Consider the following 23,331-nt stretch of genomic DNA (forward strand, 5'->3'; position numbering starts at 1 on the left):
CTGTTTTCTCTTTATATCGTTTGGTTTTATTTCACTTTATTTATTTTGATGTTAAGTAGCGTATGCAGTGTACTGAATGCGGCTGCACCGAGATACATAGAGGAACCCACTCTGCTCTCCTCACCCACAACTGTGTGCCAATACACAAAACAAGAATAATCAGTAAGTTCACAGACGACACCACAGTGGTGGGGAGGATTACCAAAAATGTTGTGAAGAGCTACAGCACCTTGCGTCATGGTGCTCCACCAGTAACCTTCTCATCAAGATCGAAAAAGTCAAAGATCTCATCACTGACTTCAAGGAAACCCCATGTACACAATGTCAGTAACTTCAGGTCCCCAGGAGTTCACATCACTGTAGATGCCTGCATGGCTTCTCATGTGTGCAAAACAATTTATAAATAATTATGAACTCAGAAATTGAAATCAATAGAATAAATATAAATATATATATTATATTTATTTATAAATATAAATATATATATAATATAAGGCCAAAATATAAAAGGGACTGAACACCCAGTAAAAAATAAGGCAAACTGTCAGACAGTGACCCACTCCTCATGTTTAAAAGTTTGAAAAATATTTTATTTTTATGTGACTGTCTAACATGTAACTAAATACATGAAAACCTGTATTGCAACAACAGTATTTAACATTACAGACAGACATTTGGTAGTACTGGAAGTCTTTATTCTGAGCTTTATACGACTAACAATATAGTCTAATAATATCTGTGTAGATTAGTTGATCAAAAACTAAATGAGATATATTAGTAAAATATAGTGAACATCTGCTTGCTGACTAACATAAAGATAATTGGCTGCAAGGTAAAAAAAAAAAGAAAGAACTCATCCATTCAGCCCATTTACAGAATGAATCCCGGTTTCCTGAGCACGTTCTCATACTTAAGATGCCTTTGCTGATGTCGTTACCATCACACTTTCCCAGCAATATTGCACACCGGAGGGTTTGGTCAGCTAAAGCAGTCCCTCTGAGTTTGCAATATCGTGTGAAAAGGCTGATTGGCGTCTCCCTTTTGTCAGGGAGAAAACCACATATTTTGAGTGCCGTACCATTTACCTTCGATTGTATTGCGTTAATATTGTTTTCTGCCGACACAAAAAAAATAAAAATCTGTCAAATCTGAGGCACTGCAAGATGGGTCGCCGTGGTGACGGCTCACATCAAAGGCCCATATTTCTTACCCGTCTGAAGCTAAAGTCCAAATTTTGTAACATCTCTCCTCAGTCAGAGGACGACCCTGTTGACATTACTCCGATTCTGTGATGATCGAGAGGCTTTGGGGCGAATTCCTCAGCCTAGACCATGTTTCTGAAGGCAAAGGAGAAGGCCGCTCCCAGCGCCAATCCCAAGGACAAGAAGAACGCCATTGTGACTCCAGCCGTCTCCGCTTCGTGGGCCAGAACTTTCCTGAGGAGAAACCAGGAGATGACACTGTGAAACTATGCGTGGAGACATAGTGGCTTGTCCAAAGAAAAATGGCACTTTTGTCTAAAGTCTTTACAATTTAGATTGACACCCCACCAGCTAATAAAACGGGTTCTACAGGAGTCCAAAGTGATGTTTATGAAGATGTCGCAGCTTAGAGGGGTGGTGGGCATGACCTTACTTACTTGGGTCCAAAGCACATGCAGAGGCTGGCCAAGTAGCCGTTGGTCAAAGCGAAGAATACCATGAAGATGATGTACCAGGCGTCGTGCTCGAACCAGACGGGCAGATATGCTCTGGGCTGGACGTTGCATAACATGAAGAGAGGCACGAACACCACCCTGACGACCACCAAAATGGGAAGCAGGATGCTGTTTTTCCCAGGCTGTGGAATGGGACACGAGGAACACAAGCGAGGCTGTCAAATGAGAGCCGTGGGAGATCCCCCCCTCCCCCAAGCTCATGGTCGAGAACCGACACTCGCCCCGCAAATATAACAGGAAAAATGATGAGGCGGTCACATGATTCCTGAAGCTGGTGATGACAGGCAACAACAGCCTGGAAGCAGCGCTGTGGTTTTGTTGACATAAGAACGAAAAAAATGCAACTGAAATCATGCCAAATTCAATAATAAATATATATGATGCTGAGAGGGGGAGCATGGTGGTGCAGTGGTTAGCACTGTTGCCTCACACCTCTGGGACCTGGATTCAAGTCTCCGCCTGGGTCACATGTGTGTGGAGTTTGCATGTTCTCCCCATGTCGTCGTGGGGTTTCCTCTGGGTACTCCGGTCTCCCCCCACAGTCCAAAAACATGCTGAGGTTAATTGGAGTTGCTAAATTGCCCATAGGAGTGCATGTGTGAGTGACTGCGATGGGCTGGCCCCCCATCCTGTGTTGTTCCCTGCTTCATGCCCATTGCTTCCGGGATAGGCTCCGGACCCCCTGCGACCCAGTAGGATAAGCGGTTTGGAAAATGGATGGATGGATGGATGATGCTGGGATTGGCTATACAATTAGTTTGCATGAAATAAGCCTTTTCAATGCGAACAGCGTCACAGCCGTATTTTAGTACCTGAATCGTGTGTGCGAGACGATCACAGTAGCAGATACACAAGGCGCGTGTTTGGTCGGATGTACAATTGTTGCCATGACAACAAGGGGCGGCACAGGGGAGAATGTTTCACCCAAATCGCATCACTGGTTACTACACATATGGCAGCCAATAGGAGGACGGGGAGCTGGAGGGAGAGGCAGGCTAAAAATAAAAGCCTCAGATGAATCACACACACGCGGTGGATTGTGGTGGATTCAGGCCAAACATTGTTTTTGTAGAAGAGACCTGTTTTGGAACTTGTGTAATAGACAAGGAACATGACTACCTGACGATGTGGCGCAGACAGGAAACCACACAAGTTCCTGTTACTGCCCTGTTACTACAAGCAGGCTCACACTTTCTGTGAATGCATTTGTTACTCAAATATTACACTGTTGGGTAGCGTGACGGTTAGGTGGTCAAGACTGTAGCCTTACACGGTCACAGATTTGATGCCTGCCCCCCAACCCTTTGTCCGTCTGAGTCGAATAGGTATATTTTCTCCTGGGACAGGAAGATCGCCATTACGGCGTTATAGTACTTGTGGTTAATCGTCTATCTGACACGTGGTTATGAAATAGGATGAATATGGTCTATTAGTATTAGAGTAATAGAAATGCTAAAGTATGCTTCTTGGTGGTAAGATGCAGGAAGTGCTTTGAAAGTCAGGAGTGGATGTGGTGCATTGTGGGAATTATTTATATTTTCTTCCAGATATAGCAAAGGGGTAAGAGCCAAGAGCCACTCTGCACCATGATGGGGCGAGACGGGACTTACCCACATGCACACACCGGTGAAACTTCTCCCTGCCCAGTCCATCAGATTAAAGATGAGGAAGCATGACACTGGGATGAAGTAAGTATCTGTGGTGTGCAAGACGATCTGGTAAGGCGGAATTCAGTATTTTTATGTTCCAATCTTCTCCCCCTTCTTGAATTTTCTTGTACAAAAAAATAAGACGCGGTGATGGACCAGGACTCACCCCACGAACTCTTATGCGCTACGCTGGACTTGGCGTCCACAGTGACGGCAGGGAAGACACCGATGGTGACAGTGAAGACAAAGCACACAGAGAGTGCCATCACCCAGATCTGCAGGGTTAGGATTAGGGTTAGGGTTGGTCGGTGACCCCTCACATTTCTGCACTACGCAAGTCATTATGGATCTTCTAGGTTTCCAAACAGACCTTACATATGAATAACATGCCTTGGTAACTTCAAGAAGAGCGTGTGTTGGTGGTGCCACCATACCTTTCTGAAGATGGTGTAAACGGAGGACTTTTGGTTGGCCTCCTCCTCTGTGAGTCCAAAGACTGGTGCCGTCTTAGCAGAGTCCTCTGTGAGTACAGACACGGCCAACGCAAGGCCTTCATGTGAGGGGCTCCTGATTCTACACTGGCTGCCCCCTTACTTCCCCTCACTCAAACCAGTACAAACATTTTACGTTCCAATTTGTCAAAGGCTCAATGAGCAATTAATATATCAATTGGGTAATGGAAGAGAACAAATGTATGGGAAAAACTTGAGAATTTGAGGAACGGTCTGAAAGTTTTGTCAATACACAGGAACGGACTTTTGTCACCTTTCTTCAGCAGATCCATCTTATTCTCTTGGTCGCTGTCAGACTGCTTGCTGTTACTCTCCATATGATACTGGAAAAACTCCTTCGAGAAGGAATATGGATAAATTAAGCTGCTGCAGTGAAAGTCTGTTCAATGCCAAAGCTCAAGATACAGAATGAGCCAGCATTTGTATTTCGAAACACAAAGGACCAGGATGGACTTTTTCCCTCCATGCCAAATCCAACACTCTGTGGAACATCTCACATAGTTCACTAGCCGACCAGAATACTCACTGCCCAACACCAACACCGTATTTGGTTCCCTGTATCAACACCCAGAATCCACTCCTGGCACCATTTTGCACTTCATTCAAAGCACGAGTGACCTCCTCGCAGCGCGACGCATTCTTACCATTTTTGCCAGTGCGGAGTATGACGCGATGGCCAGAACAATGAACACGCACGCTGTGATGAAATATCCAAAGGCACTGTCCCGAAGATCTGAACCAGCTGGAAGACACGTGAAGGAGTTTTCATAATCATGCTGTATGCGGATGTCACTCACTTTTCGACCGGTACTTCTTCATCCAAACAAACATCTAAACGACATGATGTTACGGCAGACTTACTAAGGAGGGTGCAGATCATGGAGAAAGCTGCGAAGGTCCCGGCCAGGCCCTGCCCGCTCATGATGGGCGTGGTGTAGGAAGCAGGCAGCATCCCTGCAAGGCCAAACAGGCTTCCCTGCAGCATGGCTCCGAATGCTGGATTGTGAGGTTAGGGGTGACATGGGTCAGTGCTGCAGAAACATTCTCACATTCCGGAAATGGCCTGAAAGCCGACTAGGTCATGGAGACATTGCAAGAAGAATCCACTCCACATCAAAACCTCTGAACAAGAAAAAACTCAATATACACATCAAAGCTGGTTGTTCTTTGAAGCCAAGATGACCTCCACTGTAGCAGGAAAGCTAACGAAACCCTGAGAAACTCAGACTTTCTCAAAATATGAGGCTAATTTAAGGAAGCAGTGGGATGCGTGCAGCACACTGGGCTGGGGGGTGGGAGAAGAGGGACACTCACAGTTGATGCAGACAATTTTAATCATGGTGATCACGTAGAAGGGCAGAGGGGATATCTCCACCTTCACCATTACGGCCGTCACCAAGAACATGACGAGAATGCCAATCAAACCTCCCAGAATCCTCACCTTCTGTGGAATGCTGGAACCAGAAAACCACCGGTCAACACTTCTAGTTGGAGAGGATAAAGGCCATCAAAGAAAATGCATTAAAGCATGAATATGAATATACTCTTCCTGGAAACTGCTCCGTGAATAACTCAGTAGCTAAAGAGAGAATTGTTTGGTCTTTAGTTTAGTCATGGTGCCCAGTTTTATTTAGAGTGCAAAATTACTTAATTCGTCTCTTCTGTAGTTGGCACAAGACGTCTAATAAAAGCCTCTTGCCTTTAAGACAATTTTATCCGCTAAATAACACTTAACCATTGCTCAGAGGGGATTAGCAAGCATGCGATTCCTAGCAAGCTATGGCACATTACAGAGACTCACATCTGGTGAATGAAGGAGTTGAGGCAGGTGAAGATGAGAAGAGGAACCATGGCACAGAGAGTCATCACGTTGCTGAACGTAGACTTTAGGATATTGTGGTCTCCGGTCTCAGTCCCGTTGGCTGTCATGGTGACATTGTCGGAACAACTCAGCCTAGAAGTGAAGTACTGAAGGAACAAAGAGGATGCATTTAGCCTCAGGGGTCCAGACTGAGGGGTGCATCCCCAATCTATTACTGCTCATCCCCACCCCATGCCAGGCTGTCAAGGCTCCTCATCAGCTACGGTCCTCCATTTACATCTCAAGGTCAGTACGGTATATCGACCAGTCAACGCTATCTGGATTGACTGGATGCTGGTACACATGAACATGACAGTGACGTATCTGCAGTTTTTACAGCGGCCATCGCACCCAGGCGGGGAAGTGTATGAGCAGCCTAAGATTACCATAGTGGCTGTTATGAAGAAGTTCCAGGGTAGAAGAGTTCCCAAGCCAAGGATGAAGAAGATAATCCAGACAGCATTGTACCTGGGGAAAGGCAGCGCAGAACTGAAAGGCGTCTTCAAAGAGTTTTTAGGAATCAACGAAAAATAAAACTATCTTCAGTAATATAAAAAGTGAAATGAACTCACTTGTCTCGAGGGCCGTTGATGGCTGTCATTGTCCTTGATATCCTGAGCGTCAGGCTGATGTGTCTGAAAGGGAGAGGGTCACTTGAGCAGGAAATGCGGAGGAGAGGGTTGAGCACGTCACTCGTAAGACATATGAAGTGGTGGATACAGGCTCTGCTGGGCTGATCTCAGGCACTTCACGCATTCAGCCTGGACATGCTTCCTGCCGCTTCGTAACAATAATTTCTGTAAAATTCTCAGCAAAATCTGCCCTTCTTTCGAGAACAGTTTAAAATAATGCAACAGATATATAAACTCCCATACTCGTTTTGTCAGTTTAATAAGAAACTAAATGACTATTTCATCCAGTAATATTCAGGGCACACCAAAAGACTGAATTATAACAAACCACTCAGCTAACTATAATCGGTGGCATCGAAGAGCCCATTATGGTAAAAATCGGCTTCACATTATGTCATATTAAATGTTGGTCAGACATATTTCTTTAAGCAACCCCCTATAATAACTGATTTCAAGTGGAAACCAAGACTAGGAACTTATTACAATGTTATAATGTTATAATATAAAAAATTATAAATACCCCCCAAGCTCAGGGTGGTAGCACCCATTACATCTCACAGCCAGCCAGGAAGACGGTTTTGTGTTCTGCTTTTTTCAGCCACTGGCACGGCAGACAGTTGCTGCTTTTCTGAACATGCCCCTGTCTGCAAAGCATTCTGGGATATCCACACTCTGCCGAGGGGCTCTCATCTTCTGTTTAAATGAACACATAACAATCGGACCGCAGGCTAGGTACGTGCATGAGCGTTTGGAGGGCCAGCACGACCGAAGAACACTGCTACAAGATACAAGTGTTGCCACAATAATGCGAGCGGTCAGACTGACTGCATGCACTGTAGGCGCTGACGCACATCATTGACTTCACCGGCGTACCACAATGCACGGTGGAAATGAATTGCACTATAGACTCAATCCTCCATCATATGCAACATTTCCCTCAGCCAAGCCACCAGCCCTGCATCACATGCGACTACGAAACCATGCGCCTACACACTCTTGCTCAAAGTGCAACGTCAATAAGAAAAAAAACTGGACTGCACTGTTTCTGGAGAGATGTCACTCTGATATGGGCGAAATATCTCACGTTCGCTGCATGCGGCGTGCAAGTATGCTTAGGTAGCTAATTATCAGCCGCATTACATCAGCAAGAGATTACTGCCGCTGATACGGAGGCGACAGACAGCTGCAGCTTTTGCAATCTATTCCTTCCACATGGGGCACTGAACGTGAAGATGTGACCGTCTTTTCCCAAAGGAGGCTGTATGCTCTCTATCATACAGCGTTCCACATATATTATACTTCACCTTCTGAGCTTATGATTGCGATGGCTCATGTTTGGCTTGGAAAATACCCTGAACCGTTTGGGAATTACGATTCGCTTATGTACCCAGTAAATCGTTCCAAAAATGAATGTCTGTGTTGACCAACAGCGGTTAACTTGCACAACGCATTCATTTTTGCAGTCAGGAAATTCCTGGCCTGTTCCTCGTTCCATGTGTTTGGACTATTGAAGCGCTTATTCAGTACCACTGAGCCAATAACCATATACGGCATGTTATACCCGAGGCCGCGATTTGACCAATAAAAATAAGGTATCATTGTTACCTTTTATCTCTCTATCTCTCCTAATCAATCTAGTATGTATTTTTTGGGTAAGTGACTGTTTAATATGAGATACGGTTGGCTGCATTATGAAATTCCCATTAAGTTAAACACGCAGCGCTCCGGGCAGAGTTGTTATTCCCATGCAACAGACATTTCAAAATAAAACAGAAGAGCAGTAATGTTCAGCCTGGAACAGACGGCCGAAGCAGAACAACTACAGCCCATCTGTATGGGATCTGCTTCCCATTAAAGATCCACTCCAGATGCACCACTGGGCTGCAACCAAAGTCTGAGGAGAGTGAGCTCGGTCTCGGGCCAAAATACATCAAATGGAAAAAACGTGTGTGACCGTATTTCTGCTCACAGCAGGCAGTATTGATTGTAAGTTTTCCCTCTAAAAGGGTTAGGTTTGCGAAATGCAGTGTGCATTGGTGTCTGGTGTTCCACTCTGCTTTTACAACACGCTGGGTACCATCTCCACATCAGAGGGAAAACACGTATTACAAGGCATTAGGCACCAATCATAGCTAAGCATACTTTGAACCCTAAATGGCAAAGGTATTATTGATCAGTCAGGACTGTTTTTCAGGCAACAAACTCTAAAAGTGAATTTATCCTCAATGGCTTTGTATTCTGACTGGTCAAGGAGATTATAATTTACTTCTGAGCTGTGTGCAATAATTATGTTTTTATGGATATTTTTATGGTTATATGGTATTTATTGTTAAACAGAATTAGATTGAATCGAAACGTCATCTTATGAATCAGAATCAAATCGAATTAGTTTGAAATGAAACATTAGCTTATGAATCAGAATCTAATCCAGTCAGATTGAAACGAAATGTTATCTTATGAATCGGACTCCAGTCAGATTGAATCAAAGCATTAGCTTATGAATCGGAATCTAAATGAATCAGATTGAATGGAAGCCCAGCCATAATTTACACAGCTTTGGCCGGATTTGAATCCAGTTAAACTTCCAGGATCATGTTACGGATGCATTTAAACGGACAAAACTCTACTCATTGTTTACACAACCACAAAAGTCACAAAGCAAACAGGACGCAAGTGTTTATAACCTGAAGCCCTCAGGACAAAGCCTAGCTGTCACATTTATATACCACAGACAACACAAGAACCTCCTGGGATTTAATTCATAGGTTTGTTTTGTATCACTGCAGCATTCACTGGTTCTGCTTAGGAGCTAAATTGGTGGAAGGAAGTGGAAGTGGAAGTGCCATGTCCCAAGTCCAGCTACATCTGGTCCCACCAACCTGTGCTGTCTTCTAAAATTCCTCCCCAACACTGGACCTTTTCCTGGTGTTGGGTTATTAAGCTGCCCTAAGCTTACTTCATGAAAATGCTGACCAATATAGAGCAGTAGGTCACAAACCATGTCTGATTTGATTAATTTGTGCATTCATGCATTGTTCATCCAACCATTGATAACCACTTACCCAGTGGAGAATCACAGCAGGCCTGCACCCTATTGCAGAGAATATGTGACTTGAGGTAGGTGCACCCTGGACGGAACGCCACTCCATTACAGGGCATCGGTGCTTTGTAAACAATCTACCTAATACATTTATAAATGGGTACAAATTGTTGGGTTTTGCAAGGTATTCTAAGATCATACCGGACAAAAACTGAGCATGTAAACACGTCCCAGCCTCTGACGACCGTAACGACGAAAGACCCCACATGCTCTACTTAAGCCGCAAAGAAAACCACCTTGTCATTGCTGCAGCCGGCAGTGGGAGTCGATAAAGCGCTCTCCAGATCAACCAAAAAGTTTGTGTTTTTGGAAGAAGGAAAAGCTGGGAATGTGTGAAAGGCCCAAAATGCCATGAAACATCATATCAGAACTGAGTAGGAGCACCTAGGAACACAAGCTGGAACTGAAGCAGGAATGTAAGCCGAACTGATAAATGGAAACTGCAACATTTGCCTTCCGAACGGCGTGTGACAAAATGTGGATTTCAGGCCCTAATGTGACACCGATCTCTGGGTCTCCGTCAGGCCCAGGAAGGTCCCTGGCAATGAACAGCAGCGTAGCTCTCAGCACCACAGACAAACAAAAGCTTATGTTCACACAACAATACACTTGGAAATACCTTTCAGTTTCTTCTCAAAGTAAAGAGAAAAGAAGAAGAAGGAAACGAGCACAGAGCATATCGTACTGGCTCATTCATATGCGCCCTTCTTAAAACCCGCACAAGCTGCATGTCAGGATGCGAGTTATCACTGCGGTGTCCGCAGCTGCAAGTGGCAGTTGGGTTACACGGTCCTGAAAGAAAGGCTTAAAAACTATTTTCTAACATGCAAAAAAAATGTTCAATGCCTGAAATCTCAGTTTAGGCTATTAATCCCCCATCACCACCAAAGAAGCTTGCAATGTGTGAAAAATCCCAGCTCAGCATCCTTACTGCAAAACTACCTGCTACGCTATTGACAGGGCTGATGCAGGACATTAGACACAAGGCCGACTCTCCGTCCACTGAGCAAACTTTCGTCGCAGCTCATTTAAGAGTGAAATATGGGTTTTTTCAACTACTTTTGCCCTCACAATCTTGTCCCTTCGCTTTATATCCTGTGTTAAAGCAATAATGAAAATTTGATGAATGCTATCTATGTCATTGTACCCAGTGTAACAGGCATGGTATGCAAAATAATGTCTTCCGGTTTAGATGACAACAGAATACCAAATATGACTTCGCGGCCTGTGTTAGTCTTTTTTTTCCGTATCTCTTAATCATAACCCTTTCCTCTGCTTTTCGCACTGTCAGAAAAAGGGACAGTCCTGCTGCAGTTTGTTCCCCAAGATGCAAACAGCTCTTTTTCTGACAATGTGGTATGCGGGGCTTGTCTGAGGCTCTTGTGAAATAGCCACGTTTGCTACTATCCCATAATGCAGTGCAAAACCAGCACGAGTCATTCCCTGGACACCAGCTGTGCTGTCAATCCACCACCATCCTCCGGCGCCGTTGCAGGTCCCATCACATCCGAACATCGTCTCTGACCCCGCATAATTTATATCTTCTCCGTCAGGGGTGGCATGGTGCTGCAGTGGTTAGCACTGTTGCCTCACCCCTCTGGGACCCCGGTTCGAGTCTCTGCCTGGGTTATGTGTGTGGAGTTTGCATGTTCTCCTCCCCATGTCGTCGTGGGGTCTCTGGTTTCCCTCCCATAGTCCAAAGATATGCAGAGGTTAATTGGAGTTACTAAACTGTGTGTGTGTGTGTGTGTGTGTGTGTGTGCCCCCTGTGATGGGCTGGCCCCTGTCCTGGGTTATTCTCTGCCTTGTGCCCATTGTTTCCAGGATTGGCTCTGGACCCCCTGCGACCCAGCAGGATAAGTGGGTGGGAAGACGGATGGATGGATCTTCTCTGTCAATTGTTCCTACATTTGCTTACTTATTAACTGCTGTAGTTTTACATTTACTTCCTGTATTTCTTTGTCTTCTCTGTATTCTTTTCATTTTACTTGTGCTCATACGTATTGCAAGGGGATCAAGTACCTACCTACCAAAATTATACTTTAAATGGTTGCATGAACTGCTTGTGTTCCACAAATCAGCTTTTCCATCAAAAGATGCCAAATTGTGCTTTAATGTTGGAGTGTACAGTTTTATAAGTAAATTCAAATGCATCATAACTTAATAAATGTTGAAAAATATGGTTTGCATTGTAGGCTCTACCAGGGCTAAATGGGGTTACAATGACGTCGTGGGTCACCTTTCAGTGCAAGAAAAGTGAATCACAGAGACAAATCGGCATTTCTGCCCCTATACCTGTGAAAATCACATCGATGTCTTATGGATATAGGCTGCCCCTATTGGTAAATCTTAACCACACATGTCATTCACTTGAAGATTTCTGAACTTGGAAACAAATATGGCCGTTCTGAGCATCGAATTATTGGTTTTTACGGGGCGATGCATTGTGGACACTTGCTGTACTACAGTAACATAAGCAAAGAAGCAGGCTGTCTGAGATTAGGAATAACAAGCGCAATCAAGTTTCTAGTACTACACTTGAATACTTACATACAAAAGTGAGCAACTATACCATATAAAAGAATTGCTGCTGTTTCTAATAACCAAGTGGATTATATTGAATCAACCGATCAAATAAAGTACTCCGGATGAAATCTGAGTCCTTGTGAAACCATGATGAAAACACGTGGCTCTGTTAACGGACCATTATTAAAATGATATAAATGAAAGAATTATATTTTCGTCCGCAGAAAAGTTAAAAGACAATACTACCGATTTTCCGCTGTGTCTCCAGTAAACAGCTTCACCGAAAAGTCTATATATATAACATCCAAATTTTGTTAACCGCACCAGACAAAGCACGGGCGTCGCTCCGTGAATTTTAATTGATATTCTTCGCTTTATATTATATAAATCTACCAGCCAAAAGGTGCCAAGACGTTTCTTAAACTGGCCGTAGAGCAGAAGGTGATGGAGGGTGAACACGTGCAGAGCATTGTCATTCTGAAGTTGTAGGTTAGTATAAGTACAAATATACAATCTCAGATATTGTTTAGGTGAAACTTTTCGAGCACTTCAGTTTCTGATTAGTATTAAACATTCGTCTACATGTCGCGAAAATGCAGGCACCCTCGTGTGAAGCAATAAATTCGATTCGAAGCAATACGTCCATTACAATAATATTCTTATATTGCGTAGGCATAGGTTCCCGCAAGCCAAATTCATATAACTGAAAAACATCTAATCTCAATTTTTATTTTAAATAACACGGAAACATGCCACTTACGTGTGTGCTCCGCTACCGATGTCTCCTTAGTAATGTGCCAGAATAACCAAGTGCTAACTTGGCTGAAATCCGAACAAAGCATGAACCGGGGGGGTGTGATCGCAGCGCCCCCAAAAAACTATGCAAACTATCAGACCCACGTTCACCCCTGAATGAGCAAATATAAAAAAATATCCGAAACAACGGTGGGTGCTGTCCAAAAAGCGGCTTTTCAGTTACTTTCAGTGTTTAACCATTTACGTTCTTCAGACTGAGTAGCCTGTATACACGGCTGCTTAAAACTGCAGTGTATTTGCATCAATAACTGGCGTGGACAGAGCTTCATATACTTTTTTATAAGAAAGTTAATATTGCTTCCAGTTAGAACACAGTGACCAGATCGTGACACAAATCGGGCATCTGATGAGAACAATTGTTAAAATGTACAGGCAGTGTTTCTTTAAAGAAACTTAACATTTTAAACTCGGATTTATCCAGTACAAAGCATCAGACATCTTTGGATTTAAGAAACAAGGCAAACAGGCTAAGATGAAGAACTTTTGTCATACGTTGCTTTTCTTTTTTACTCTTATGCTGAAGACACCCTAAGTACATGTCGTTTCAGCCGCGGTGAAACAAACGGTCTATATCACGTCTGGCTCGTAATGGAACCTAATCGGGAACGTTCATTACTAGTCATGGTTATAGATTATGGTGCTTGGGATCCGCTAAATTCACGAGGAATCCAACAATCTTTACTGTATTTACCGAATGAAAAAGTAAAAATAAAATTAAGTCTACATATTTTAGTTTAGTACAGTTATAACATAGACCATGCTCTCTTATTTGAAATACAAATTGAAAAAAATGTTACTTTTTGCGTACCTATTTTCATCCTTCCTGTATATATATATATATATATATATATATACATATAATTCCGTAATTATACATCATTTGTACAGAATAACAGCTACTCACCACTCCAGATCACTGGGTACGTGATGAGCGATTTGTGTATTAATGTTTTTGTGCTTTAATATATTATAATATATTCCTACAGCCAAGTCCTCGAAGGAGATCAACCCACACCTGCCGAGCTGCTTATTCCGCTACCCCAAACTAAAAATTCAGTGACAGAAACGGCCCTCCCCAACGATCCGCCCCATCCTTTTTGGGAAGCCTTATCTTTTCGGTAAACTCATCGTAAAATTCAATTGACCTGAAAATTAACACTTCAACAAAATGGAGATAAAAGAAAAGTGGTGCATCAAGGGGAGAACAATGGAATCCTTTCATTAACGTGTAGGATGCAGCATTCTGCAGTGCCTGTCAGAACAAATCAACTGACAATAGTCATTAATTGCTGCGTTGAGACTATTGTATTGAATTTTTGCTGTTTGAGAAAATAAAATAACCTTTCACAGCTGACTGTACAAAATGTCCCTTCTCAGTGAAAAGCACCCAGCTGCAGACGCCCGTAGAGTGGAGCTCCACCGCAGATACGTCACCGAGACGTGATCTCAACTCTGTGTTACAGCGAATAAACCCTAACCTTAATCTTAACCTAAACCTAAACCTAACCGGAGCTCCACTTTCCATCCTAAAAGACGGGCGCAGTGTGTGGCTCTGTGGGCTAAGCCTGTGTGCCTGTAATCAGAAGGTCACAGGTTCAAACCCAGCCTCAGCCTGTGGGTCCTTGAGCAAGGCCCTTAACCCCCAGCTCCCTGGGTGCCGCTACGGGTGGCAGCCCTTCGCAGAAACAACTTACTCTACGAAAAAAGAGCAAGTTGTGGGAGGCGTAAAGACAATTTCCCTACGAGGATCAATAAAGCATCAATTAAAATTAAATTAAATTAGATCACGTGTTGCCAGTGGAGCTCCACTCTACAGGCGTCTGCAGCTAGACCCTCTTCAGTGGCTCTCAAAAGGAATGGTGACCATGTCTAAGGGCAGTTTTGCTTCAGCAGGGCTGCCCGCGATGTGACGATCGTCAGTACTGGATGTGCAGGAGAAATAATTAGGTGCCGTACAGGGCCCTCAAGTTGGCAGTACCAGCACGTAGCATGACTTGGATTATGGTTCTTAGTGCCAAGTAGGGTAGTACTCTTGTGATTCATCATGAAATTGTCGATAATTCCTAAAAACACAGAGGTGTAGTCTTTATGAAGACCCCTAATCTTAAAATCCTAACTGAAAAGGTAAATAATTTGAGTGCTGTTAAAGAGTCTGAAGTTATTTTTTTAAAGTTGTCTTACAAAGCTTACACAGTGGTACTTTGCTGTAACACACTTGGACTTTAAGTCATTAAGTCTATAAGTGAGTAAATCCCTTTTTTCACAGCACCGAATGACAGCCAGCAGACATTATGAACAGCTCTGTCAGCCGCTGTGTATAAAACACATGGAGCCACATCTCTCGCACGCTAACGTCCCTGAATCCGCGTCAGCGAGACACTCGGGTGGACGAGCGGCTGGCAAAGCAAAGATGTCCTCCCAGTACTTTTCCAGATGTGCGTCATCTGGCCTGGCTGCGATAAATTTAAACTTGAATAAACAGCTCAGAGTCACAAACAGCCCTCACCTCACTGGGAAGACAAGGACTGTATAAAGACTCCCCAGCAGGAACCAGCCCCCCCCTCCAAAGCAGTCAACCTTAACATATCCTCCTCCATGTTTACTTGTAGTGTGGAAACGTCTCTCCGCAGTTTTATTGACAATGTTGTTTTCTTTCCTTTCTTCCTATAGTAAATAAACGTGCGTATTTTTACACGTGAGCCATCACTTCCTTACACACACGGCACATTTGTTTTGGAAATGTCCCCTAGACCTCGGACATCGGGTCACAACTGAATCTTTGGATTTTCACGCAACCACTGTGGGTGGGAGGGGGGGGGGGGGGGGGCTGGGGGATGTTACATTGCTTTTTAAACAATTTAAACAGACAAAAAACCTTACGTTTTCTGTCCTGCTTTTTCTGTTTACCTGATTTCAGATCAGATTAACTCTCACATCCGAACAGGAGACTGGAATGATATTTTTGCGATTTCTTTTGATAAAAAAGCAGACTGGAATTAAAAATCAGTCCTGGATTTTTCTTCCCATGAAAGGAGTGGGGGGGTGGGGCTCCTCACATTTTGGTAGCCCACATACCCATTGCCCCACTGGGAAAATGCCTGGTATGCCAGGTGGCCAGTTCAGCCCTGGGGTGGAGAGTGACTCAGTGTGTTAGGGATGCATCTCTGAATGGTTGTGGGTTTAAATCCTTTGACTGGCAGAGTCACATTGCAGTCGGGCTCTTCAGCCCACTTTTTTCAGGGACTTTGGCTGATCAGTATCGTTTGCAGTTCATCACAGTTTCCGTACTATCTAATTTAATCTCTTTAAGGTTAAGATTCCAGTTTAACAGGAAAGGAAATGTCTGCCAAAAAGCACAAGTGCTACTAGCTTCCAGATAATGTGGATATTTGCTATCTGGTTTAATTATCCCCCTTTATTTATTTATTTGTCCCTCTAGAAACACCATGACAACCCTGACCTGCGGTCGAGACAGCAGGCGTGGTACCTCAGTGGCCAGACATATTCTGACGGGCGCAGTGAAGGGAGGCAGTGTCTGCCAGTCAGTAAAAGGGGAGCTGGGAATGGAAAGAGGTATGGGGGGGGGGGGGGGGGGGGAATGGAGCAACCAGTGGCCACAGTGAAGCCAGCAGGCCGAGCTGTGGGCCCCCCCTGCGCGCGAGTGAACAAGCATGTTCCTGCATGAGTCCCTGTCACTTTCAGGGAAAAACAAGTGACACTTTTCACTGAACAACAAACAAAAGCATATTGCCTGTTATGGGAATTGCTAGCATAAATAAAGATATACCCGCGATTACCTTGCTACATAAAAACCTCCCTGTTTTCCGTTTAAGTTCGTAATGCATTTTTTCTAAATGATGCTTTTTTTCCATCTGTGTGTTTGTTTTGTTTGAGTGCCGCTGGTTCAGTCGGCGCCAAACCGCTGCCTCTGGAAGCTCGGCCTGACATCTGGCCAGTAGACGGCTCAGGATGTGAGGCCCATTTTCCCCCTGCAGCAGCCATACCATCCTGCTCCTCTCTGCTCCTAAAATAAGCCTGCAGTGAGCTGAAGTGCACAAGGCAAGGGCAGTTAGGCACGCAGCGGGACTCCTTGCTGTCCAATGAATGCCTTAATTAAGGCATCAGTGAATAACGATATCACTAGTAGGGGCGATATGGCAAAAATATCATATCAAAAATGTTTAAGGCAGGATAATGATCCATGATCTTATTACAATCCTTTTTCATGTTGGTTTTTAAAACTAGTTTGCAAGTAACTCGATTGTACAACCAAATTAATTCCCTCAATTTAAAAATATAGCCCTATAAGGTAGCAAAACGTGAAATAAAAAATAAAAGCATGCTCCTCTGGGTGTTTTCTTTCGAGGTGGTTAAAAAGGTTCATTGTGTTGCCGTCCGACTTGTGCAGCTTTACCTTTGCAAATTTTGCCGTGTCAGTTTAGGAAAATCCAAACAAGTTCCATGTTACCGATGCAGAATTATTCTTAGGTCCTGTCTTCTCCATGTCGCCCATGCCACTCCAATGCCAAATAGGGAAAGCATTGCATGCTGGGATGAGGTCGCATATGGGGGAGGATAAGAAATCCAGGGTACTACCTACTGTTTGTTATTACTGGTTCATTGGTGTGTTAAAAGCACTTTACAGATGCATGTACGAGCTGTAGAAATGCATCTGATAGTCCGTGTAAAGCTATTTGGGGCTCCTTACAGGACACCCGTGCAGCTCCCAAAGCTGGAAGTGCAACGGAGAGAACACAGGTAGAGCCTTTGGGGGAGGGGTCTGCACGGCAGTCGAGTGGCCCTCAGCCAGGAAGCGAGGCAGACCACCGCGGAGACGGTTTAACCAGAGGAATCCTGAGCAGAGCAGGTAAGACACAGGAAGGAACTGGAAGCCTCCAATGGAAAGCGGCTGCAGACGGTGAAGAACAAAGGAATCGCTTCCTTGCAGAAAGTGCACTGCAATAACCCTGCTGATAAAAGAAAAGACACAGAGAATGGCTGGACACACAAAATACCGACATAACTTAATGTCTCTGCTGCATCACATGGAGAATGGGGAGACCCCAAAACAAGGGAAATCCCAGCAGTATTACAGGCAGTAGGAGACATCAGTAGCCCATCTCACAATGGCAATCATTTCACATTTAAACCAACCATCGGTGCCGGGCCCCCATTAGGTGACACAAGAAGCTGGGTAGGACACCATCTTCTGAGAGGGCACTGACTTAGCAATTAGTCAAGCAAGATGTCGACTATACCAAGAAAGACGGATGTACGAGTGTTCTGACATTGAGACAACTGGGTCACATATCTGCCGATGCTGTACAAACGGCATCTCACATGGACACAATCCGCCCGCTTGTTTTACACGCTTTCAGGCAGAAATGCTACACCCATGCCAAGTAGACTGCCAAGATGATATGCAAGAGGGCGACTGCAGAAAGTACAGCGTGAGACAGGGGGGTTAAGGGATCAGGAGAGGCTTACAATGCCGCTACACATTTCACACTGACGTAAGGGAGCGAGCCCAGAGACATGCCCATTACAACGTCCATCAGATAGCAGAATCAACTGAAAAACAACGCAACCATGTAATAACACCTTATTACACTTCTGCTAACATGTTATTACAGATCTCTGGTGTGTGTTTTTAAACACCTCACGGGTTAATGAAACTTTCTCTGGTTATCGGTGTTTGAGGTGAAATATCTCCTCACCAGAGAAGCATTTAATCCACTTTAACGGACCTCTTTTCCAAGTGCTACAAAATCATAGGCCTACATTTGGACCTTTACAGTCTGCAGCTGAAGTTTTAGTTGCCAAGTTCTTCATCAGTAAATTAACTGTAGCAGCTCTGCTGGACCACAGTCTGTTTCAACTATTTCATTATTTCATCCGGGAACAAATGCTAGCGCTCCGGCTAATCCTACGGGAATACCGCTAAATCATCTTCCAAAGAGTACCTTTAAAAAAAACGGAAACAAAAAAATTCCTAGGAATTGAATGTAACATATATCAGGTTTCAGATCTGAAATATTACTGCATGGAAAACTTTATAAATGCTTTAACGTCCAACCAAAATGAAAGCAAAAAAAAACATTTGGTAGAATAGACACTGGCACTTTATATTAAATTAATTCTGATGAAATGACATTCAAATTTATTTACAGTATGATTTTTACGCTTCTCTACACAATCAGAACAGACAGTATTATGCCTGAAATCACAGAGCAGGGGAACACCCTGGACAGGGTGCTTATCTCAAGCACGAACTCCAGAGGTATCACCATATTACATAACTGCATGTCTTTTTGAGTGACGGAAGAAAACCAACACAACGCTGGCAGAACACGCACACAGAGTGAGGGTAGGAACTGCACCTCTGACAAGGGAAATTATTTTAGCAGCGTTTAAAAACACACTGCGGACCACTGTGCTGAAGTTCAGCTCGGCAACGACATGTGTTTCAAAAAGCTTGCTGCCGAACAAAATGCGTTAAAAAAATTAGACTGGTTCAGCTCAGGAGCAGAATGCATGATGCGAGTTTGAGCAGCGGACACAAGCTTTTGTGGGGTTATTTAGATTTTTCGGCAAGGAAAGAGGATAGACGAGCCTGACAACAAAAAGGAAGGGAAGGAAACAAAGCGAAAGGCAAAAAAAAACGCTGTTTGGGGGAGGATGAGATAAGAATGAGCAGCCCGCAGCACCCGGGGAAAACAGAACGTCGCTTATCCCACCGATCGGAGATCAGGGGAGAAGGGAGGAGGAGAGAAGCATGACAGTTATGGAGCAATCAGGACCAAATGGCAGAAAGGTTGAGATGGATCCAGCTGCGGACGCCTGTACAGTGGAGCTGTAACACAGAGTCTGCTGCTAGACCCTCTTGGGAAGGCTGCATGAACTTGAGTAATCACCTGACTCGCGCCCCTGGGAAGGACATGGCCATACACACACACACACACACACACACACACACACACACACACACACACACACACACACGCAAAAGCATTTTTTTCTTTTCATTTATTCATCTATTCTTTTCTTATTAGCTCTAAATACTTGGAACTTTTGGAATCAGTCCAAAAAAAAAACGGACACCTGTGATGAAATGAGTCTGTTAACAGATTGAACGGTTACTTCGACCCTGCCACGATGCTTGATAAATCGATAAAAGATGCACCTGCAGCTCTCACGCTTATTTCCCGAATGCACGGATCACGTCAGACGGCTTGAACAAACATTGTGTTTAGTTTAACTGCTGATTTCTTTAAGCTGAGCAGCTGACGTTGAGCACTGACAGGTGTAGTGAATAACACTGATTATCTCATGATAATGGCACGTGAATGGGGTCATTATGCACTACACTGACAAAAGTATGGGGACACCCACGGTAATTTTTATGACGTCCCAGTCTAAATGCACAGGCATCAGTATGTGGCTGGTCCCCCCTTTGCAGCTATAACAGCTGCCACTCTTCTGGGAAGGATGTCCGCAAGATTTCGGAGTGTGTCTGTGGGAATTTTGCCCATTCATCCAGAAGAGCATTTGTGAGGTCAGGCAGTGATGCTGGGCGTGAAGGCCTGGCTCGCAATCTCCATTCTAGATCATCCCAAAAGCATCTGATGGGGTCAAGTTCTTCCACACCAAACTCACCCATCCATGTCTTCTTGCTTTGTGCACTGATGCACACTCATGCTGGAACAGAAAAGAGACCTTCCCCAAACTGCTCCCCAAAGTTGGAAGCATAGAATTGTCCGTAATGTCTTGGTATGCTTTAAGCATTAAGAGTCCCCTTCACTGGAAATAAGGGGCCAAGCCCAAGCCCTGAAAAACAACCCCATACCATTACCCCTCCTCCATCAAACTAGAGTTAGCACAACGCAGTCAGACAGGTAACGTTCTTCTGGCATCTGCCAAACCCAGACTCGGCCATCAAACTTCCAGACAGAGAGGCGTGATTGGTCACTTCATAGAACATGCTTCCACTGCTCCAGAGCCCAGTGGCAGCCTGCTTTACACCACTCCGTCCGATGCCTGGCACTGCGCTTTGTGATGTGAGGTTTGCATGCAGCTTTTCAGCCATGGAAGCCCATTCCATGAAGCTCTGCCAGCACGCAGTTGTTGTTCTGGGGTTAATGCCAGAGGAAATTATTAAGTTGACGATACGTTGGTGACTTTTACTCCCAGATTGTTTGTTGGTCAGGAAAGGTCCTTAAAGGTGTAGACACACTCCGCCTCAGTCGTATTTATTTGCATGGGAGAATGTCTGCTCCCTTTGGTCTTCTGACAATCCACAATGATCTCTTCGGTCTTCTTGCTGTTGAGGGTGAGGTTGTTGTCAGTTGAACCTCCTCTCTGTAGGCCGACTCGTCATTATCACCGATCAGTCCTATTACCATGGTGTGGTCTGTGAACTCCATGATGGAGTTGGAGCCATCGCAGTTGTGGGTGAAGACGGAGAAGTGGGGCTGAGCACACAGCCCTGTGGAATGCGGGTATTCAGGATCAGGGTAGGGGATGTGTGGTTATATAGCCTAACAGACTGAAGTCTGTTGGTAGAAAGTCCAGTATCCAATTGCAAAGAGAGGCGCTGATGCTGAGGTTGCTGAGTTTAGTTACCAGATCGGAGGGGATGACAGTGTGAAATGTGAAGCTAAAATCATCAAATATCATCCTAACGTAGGAGTTGTTCTTGTCCAGGTCTGTTGAGGCACACTGAAGAGCTGAGGATGTGGTATCCTCTGTTGACCTATTGGGCCGATAGGCAGGCTGACAGGGATCTAGTGTGGGAGGCAGGCTTGCTTTGAAGTGAAGCAGAAACAATCTCTCAAAAAGCTTGGTGACGATAGGGGTGAATGCAATGGACTTGTGGAGGCATGTGGAGATGACAGCCCGGGCCAGTGACAGGTTGAAGATGTTACAGAAGACCTCAGGCAGTTTCCCAGCGCAGGCTTTAAGCAGACGCCATCAGGACCGGCAGCCTGGCGTGCGGATTGTGCAGCAGGAGGGGTACGTTTGAGGGGCTGCTTGTCTGAGGGAGGGGCGGTTTGGGATGCAACAGCATCACGCAGATGGTTTATAAGTTATGGCGGATCGGTGTATGTGGTGAAGGGAAGTGGAAGAATAAGCCAAATGGCCTTACAAGGCAGGTTTTCTATTTTGGCCTGCAGCCTTTCTCAAGCCTTTGTACATGAACAGCCATTTTAGGTTTCAACATGCCTGATCCGTTTAGGCACCGAACCATATGCATGAGCACCATGTGCATGAGCACCTGCATCCTGACATGCCGCACCCCCCCCCCCCCCCCCCCAGGGCATTTAGACCTATTACATTACATGTTTTTATTGCCTCATTATGTCTGTGGTAAAAACACAGACACAGGAACAGGGTTACATGAATCTGCGTAAAATATGAATCACAAATTAATTTTACTCAGATTCCAGATCACAATTTTCGCTCATGATTCATTGAGCAATATATTTCTCTCATTGTTATTTAGTATTACATATTGTCTTGATGACAGTGGAACAAAAAATATGTAGAGATGTATAATATGTTGGTTAACACAGATTAAAAATATTGCCCGGGTGACATTCAAACTTTAGCAATATTCAAAGTTAGCAGCACCGGAGCTAAAGACACAACTACTGAAATAATGGAGACGACTGCATTGGACAGTCTGCCTTTTTCCATAGTGGAGGATGAGGGAGCTCGCCACTCATTCACCACTTATAAGAGGCCTCAGAGGACCGGCCTGCGGCAGGTTTATAGCACATTATTACACCTGGTCTGCAGATTATCTTTCTGAAAAATAAACAACGACGTGACGTCTTTCGACTGATCGGCGGCAACAAACCGTGCAAGTTACGCAAACAGTTGGCCGGCTGTAATGGACACGACATCAAAACTGACAGCGAGAAAGTGCTACAAGAATCTGATGTGACTGGGAGGCGGAGAATCGCTTCAGAGAGCTAGGCGAGAATGCCATTTATTAGTAAATAATACAGATAGCATCCCGCAGGGGCACTTCCTCCGGCTTTCTGTTCATTACCGGTCACTGCACACAAATAAATGATCCACAATATTACCACAGACATCAGCATTTATGTGCTTCAAGTCTCGCCAAGACAAGCCGTGGGAATTATACCGATGATTAATGGTAGAAGATAACAAGCTGATGTACACAGAAGAGTTATCTAACCATAACTCCATGTTTGCGGTAGCTGAGTAGAAGACGAACAAGACATCTACTGAGATGATCAGCTGACCCGACTCTGCCAAGTGGCTGAACTCTTCCTTATGTTCTCCAGCAAAGGCTTTTGGGACTTTTGACCCTCCGTAATGACAGAAACCTGCACCATCCAGAGAGCTGCTGAGTCCATGCCCATCTCAGCACCCGTGTTAAACGGCATCATATCGCACACATATTATGCAGTCAGTGGGCCTTATGGCCATGACATCCATATGCAAGAATACAAAAGCTAAAGTTAAAGTTACCAGTGCGGGGGAGGGGAG

The 23,331-nt window shown here is 44.5% G+C and overlaps 1 protein-coding gene across 2 annotated transcripts; it reads right to left on the reverse strand.

Moving 5' to 3' along the window:
- Nucleotides 1-568: 568 nt before the first annotated feature.
- Nucleotides 569-13,862, reverse strand: slc29a1a (solute carrier family 29 member 1a). Of its 2 annotated transcripts, none has more exons than XM_049007895.1 (13): nt 13,718-13,862; nt 6,312-6,374; nt 6,126-6,207; nt 5,680-5,846; nt 5,193-5,332; nt 4,740-4,874; nt 4,523-4,620; nt 4,132-4,213; nt 3,801-3,886; nt 3,533-3,641; nt 3,328-3,413; nt 1,640-1,839; nt 569-1,436 (listed from the first exon to the last, which is right to left on the reverse strand). In XM_049007895.1, exons 2-13 carry the CDS (start codon nt 6,338-6,340, stop codon nt 1,325-1,327), a joined length of 1,326 nt encoding a protein of 441 aa, XP_048863852.1. In that variant the 5' UTR covers nt 6,341-6,374; nt 13,718-13,862; the 3' UTR covers nt 569-1,324. The 2 variants fall into 2 exon arrangements, with proteins under 2 accessions (XP_048863852.1, XP_048863853.1); XM_049007896.1 differs by lacking the exon at nt 13,718-13,862 and adding an exon at nt 12,758-12,924.
- Between the last annotated feature and the right edge of the window lie 9,469 nt (nt 13,863-23,331).

This window comes from Brienomyrus brachyistius, chromosome 3 (assembly GCF_023856365.1).
Source record: "Brienomyrus brachyistius isolate T26 chromosome 3, BBRACH_0.4, whole genome shotgun sequence".
In the NCBI taxonomy this organism is placed as follows: Eukaryota; Metazoa; Chordata; class Actinopteri; order Osteoglossiformes; family Mormyridae; genus Brienomyrus; species Brienomyrus brachyistius.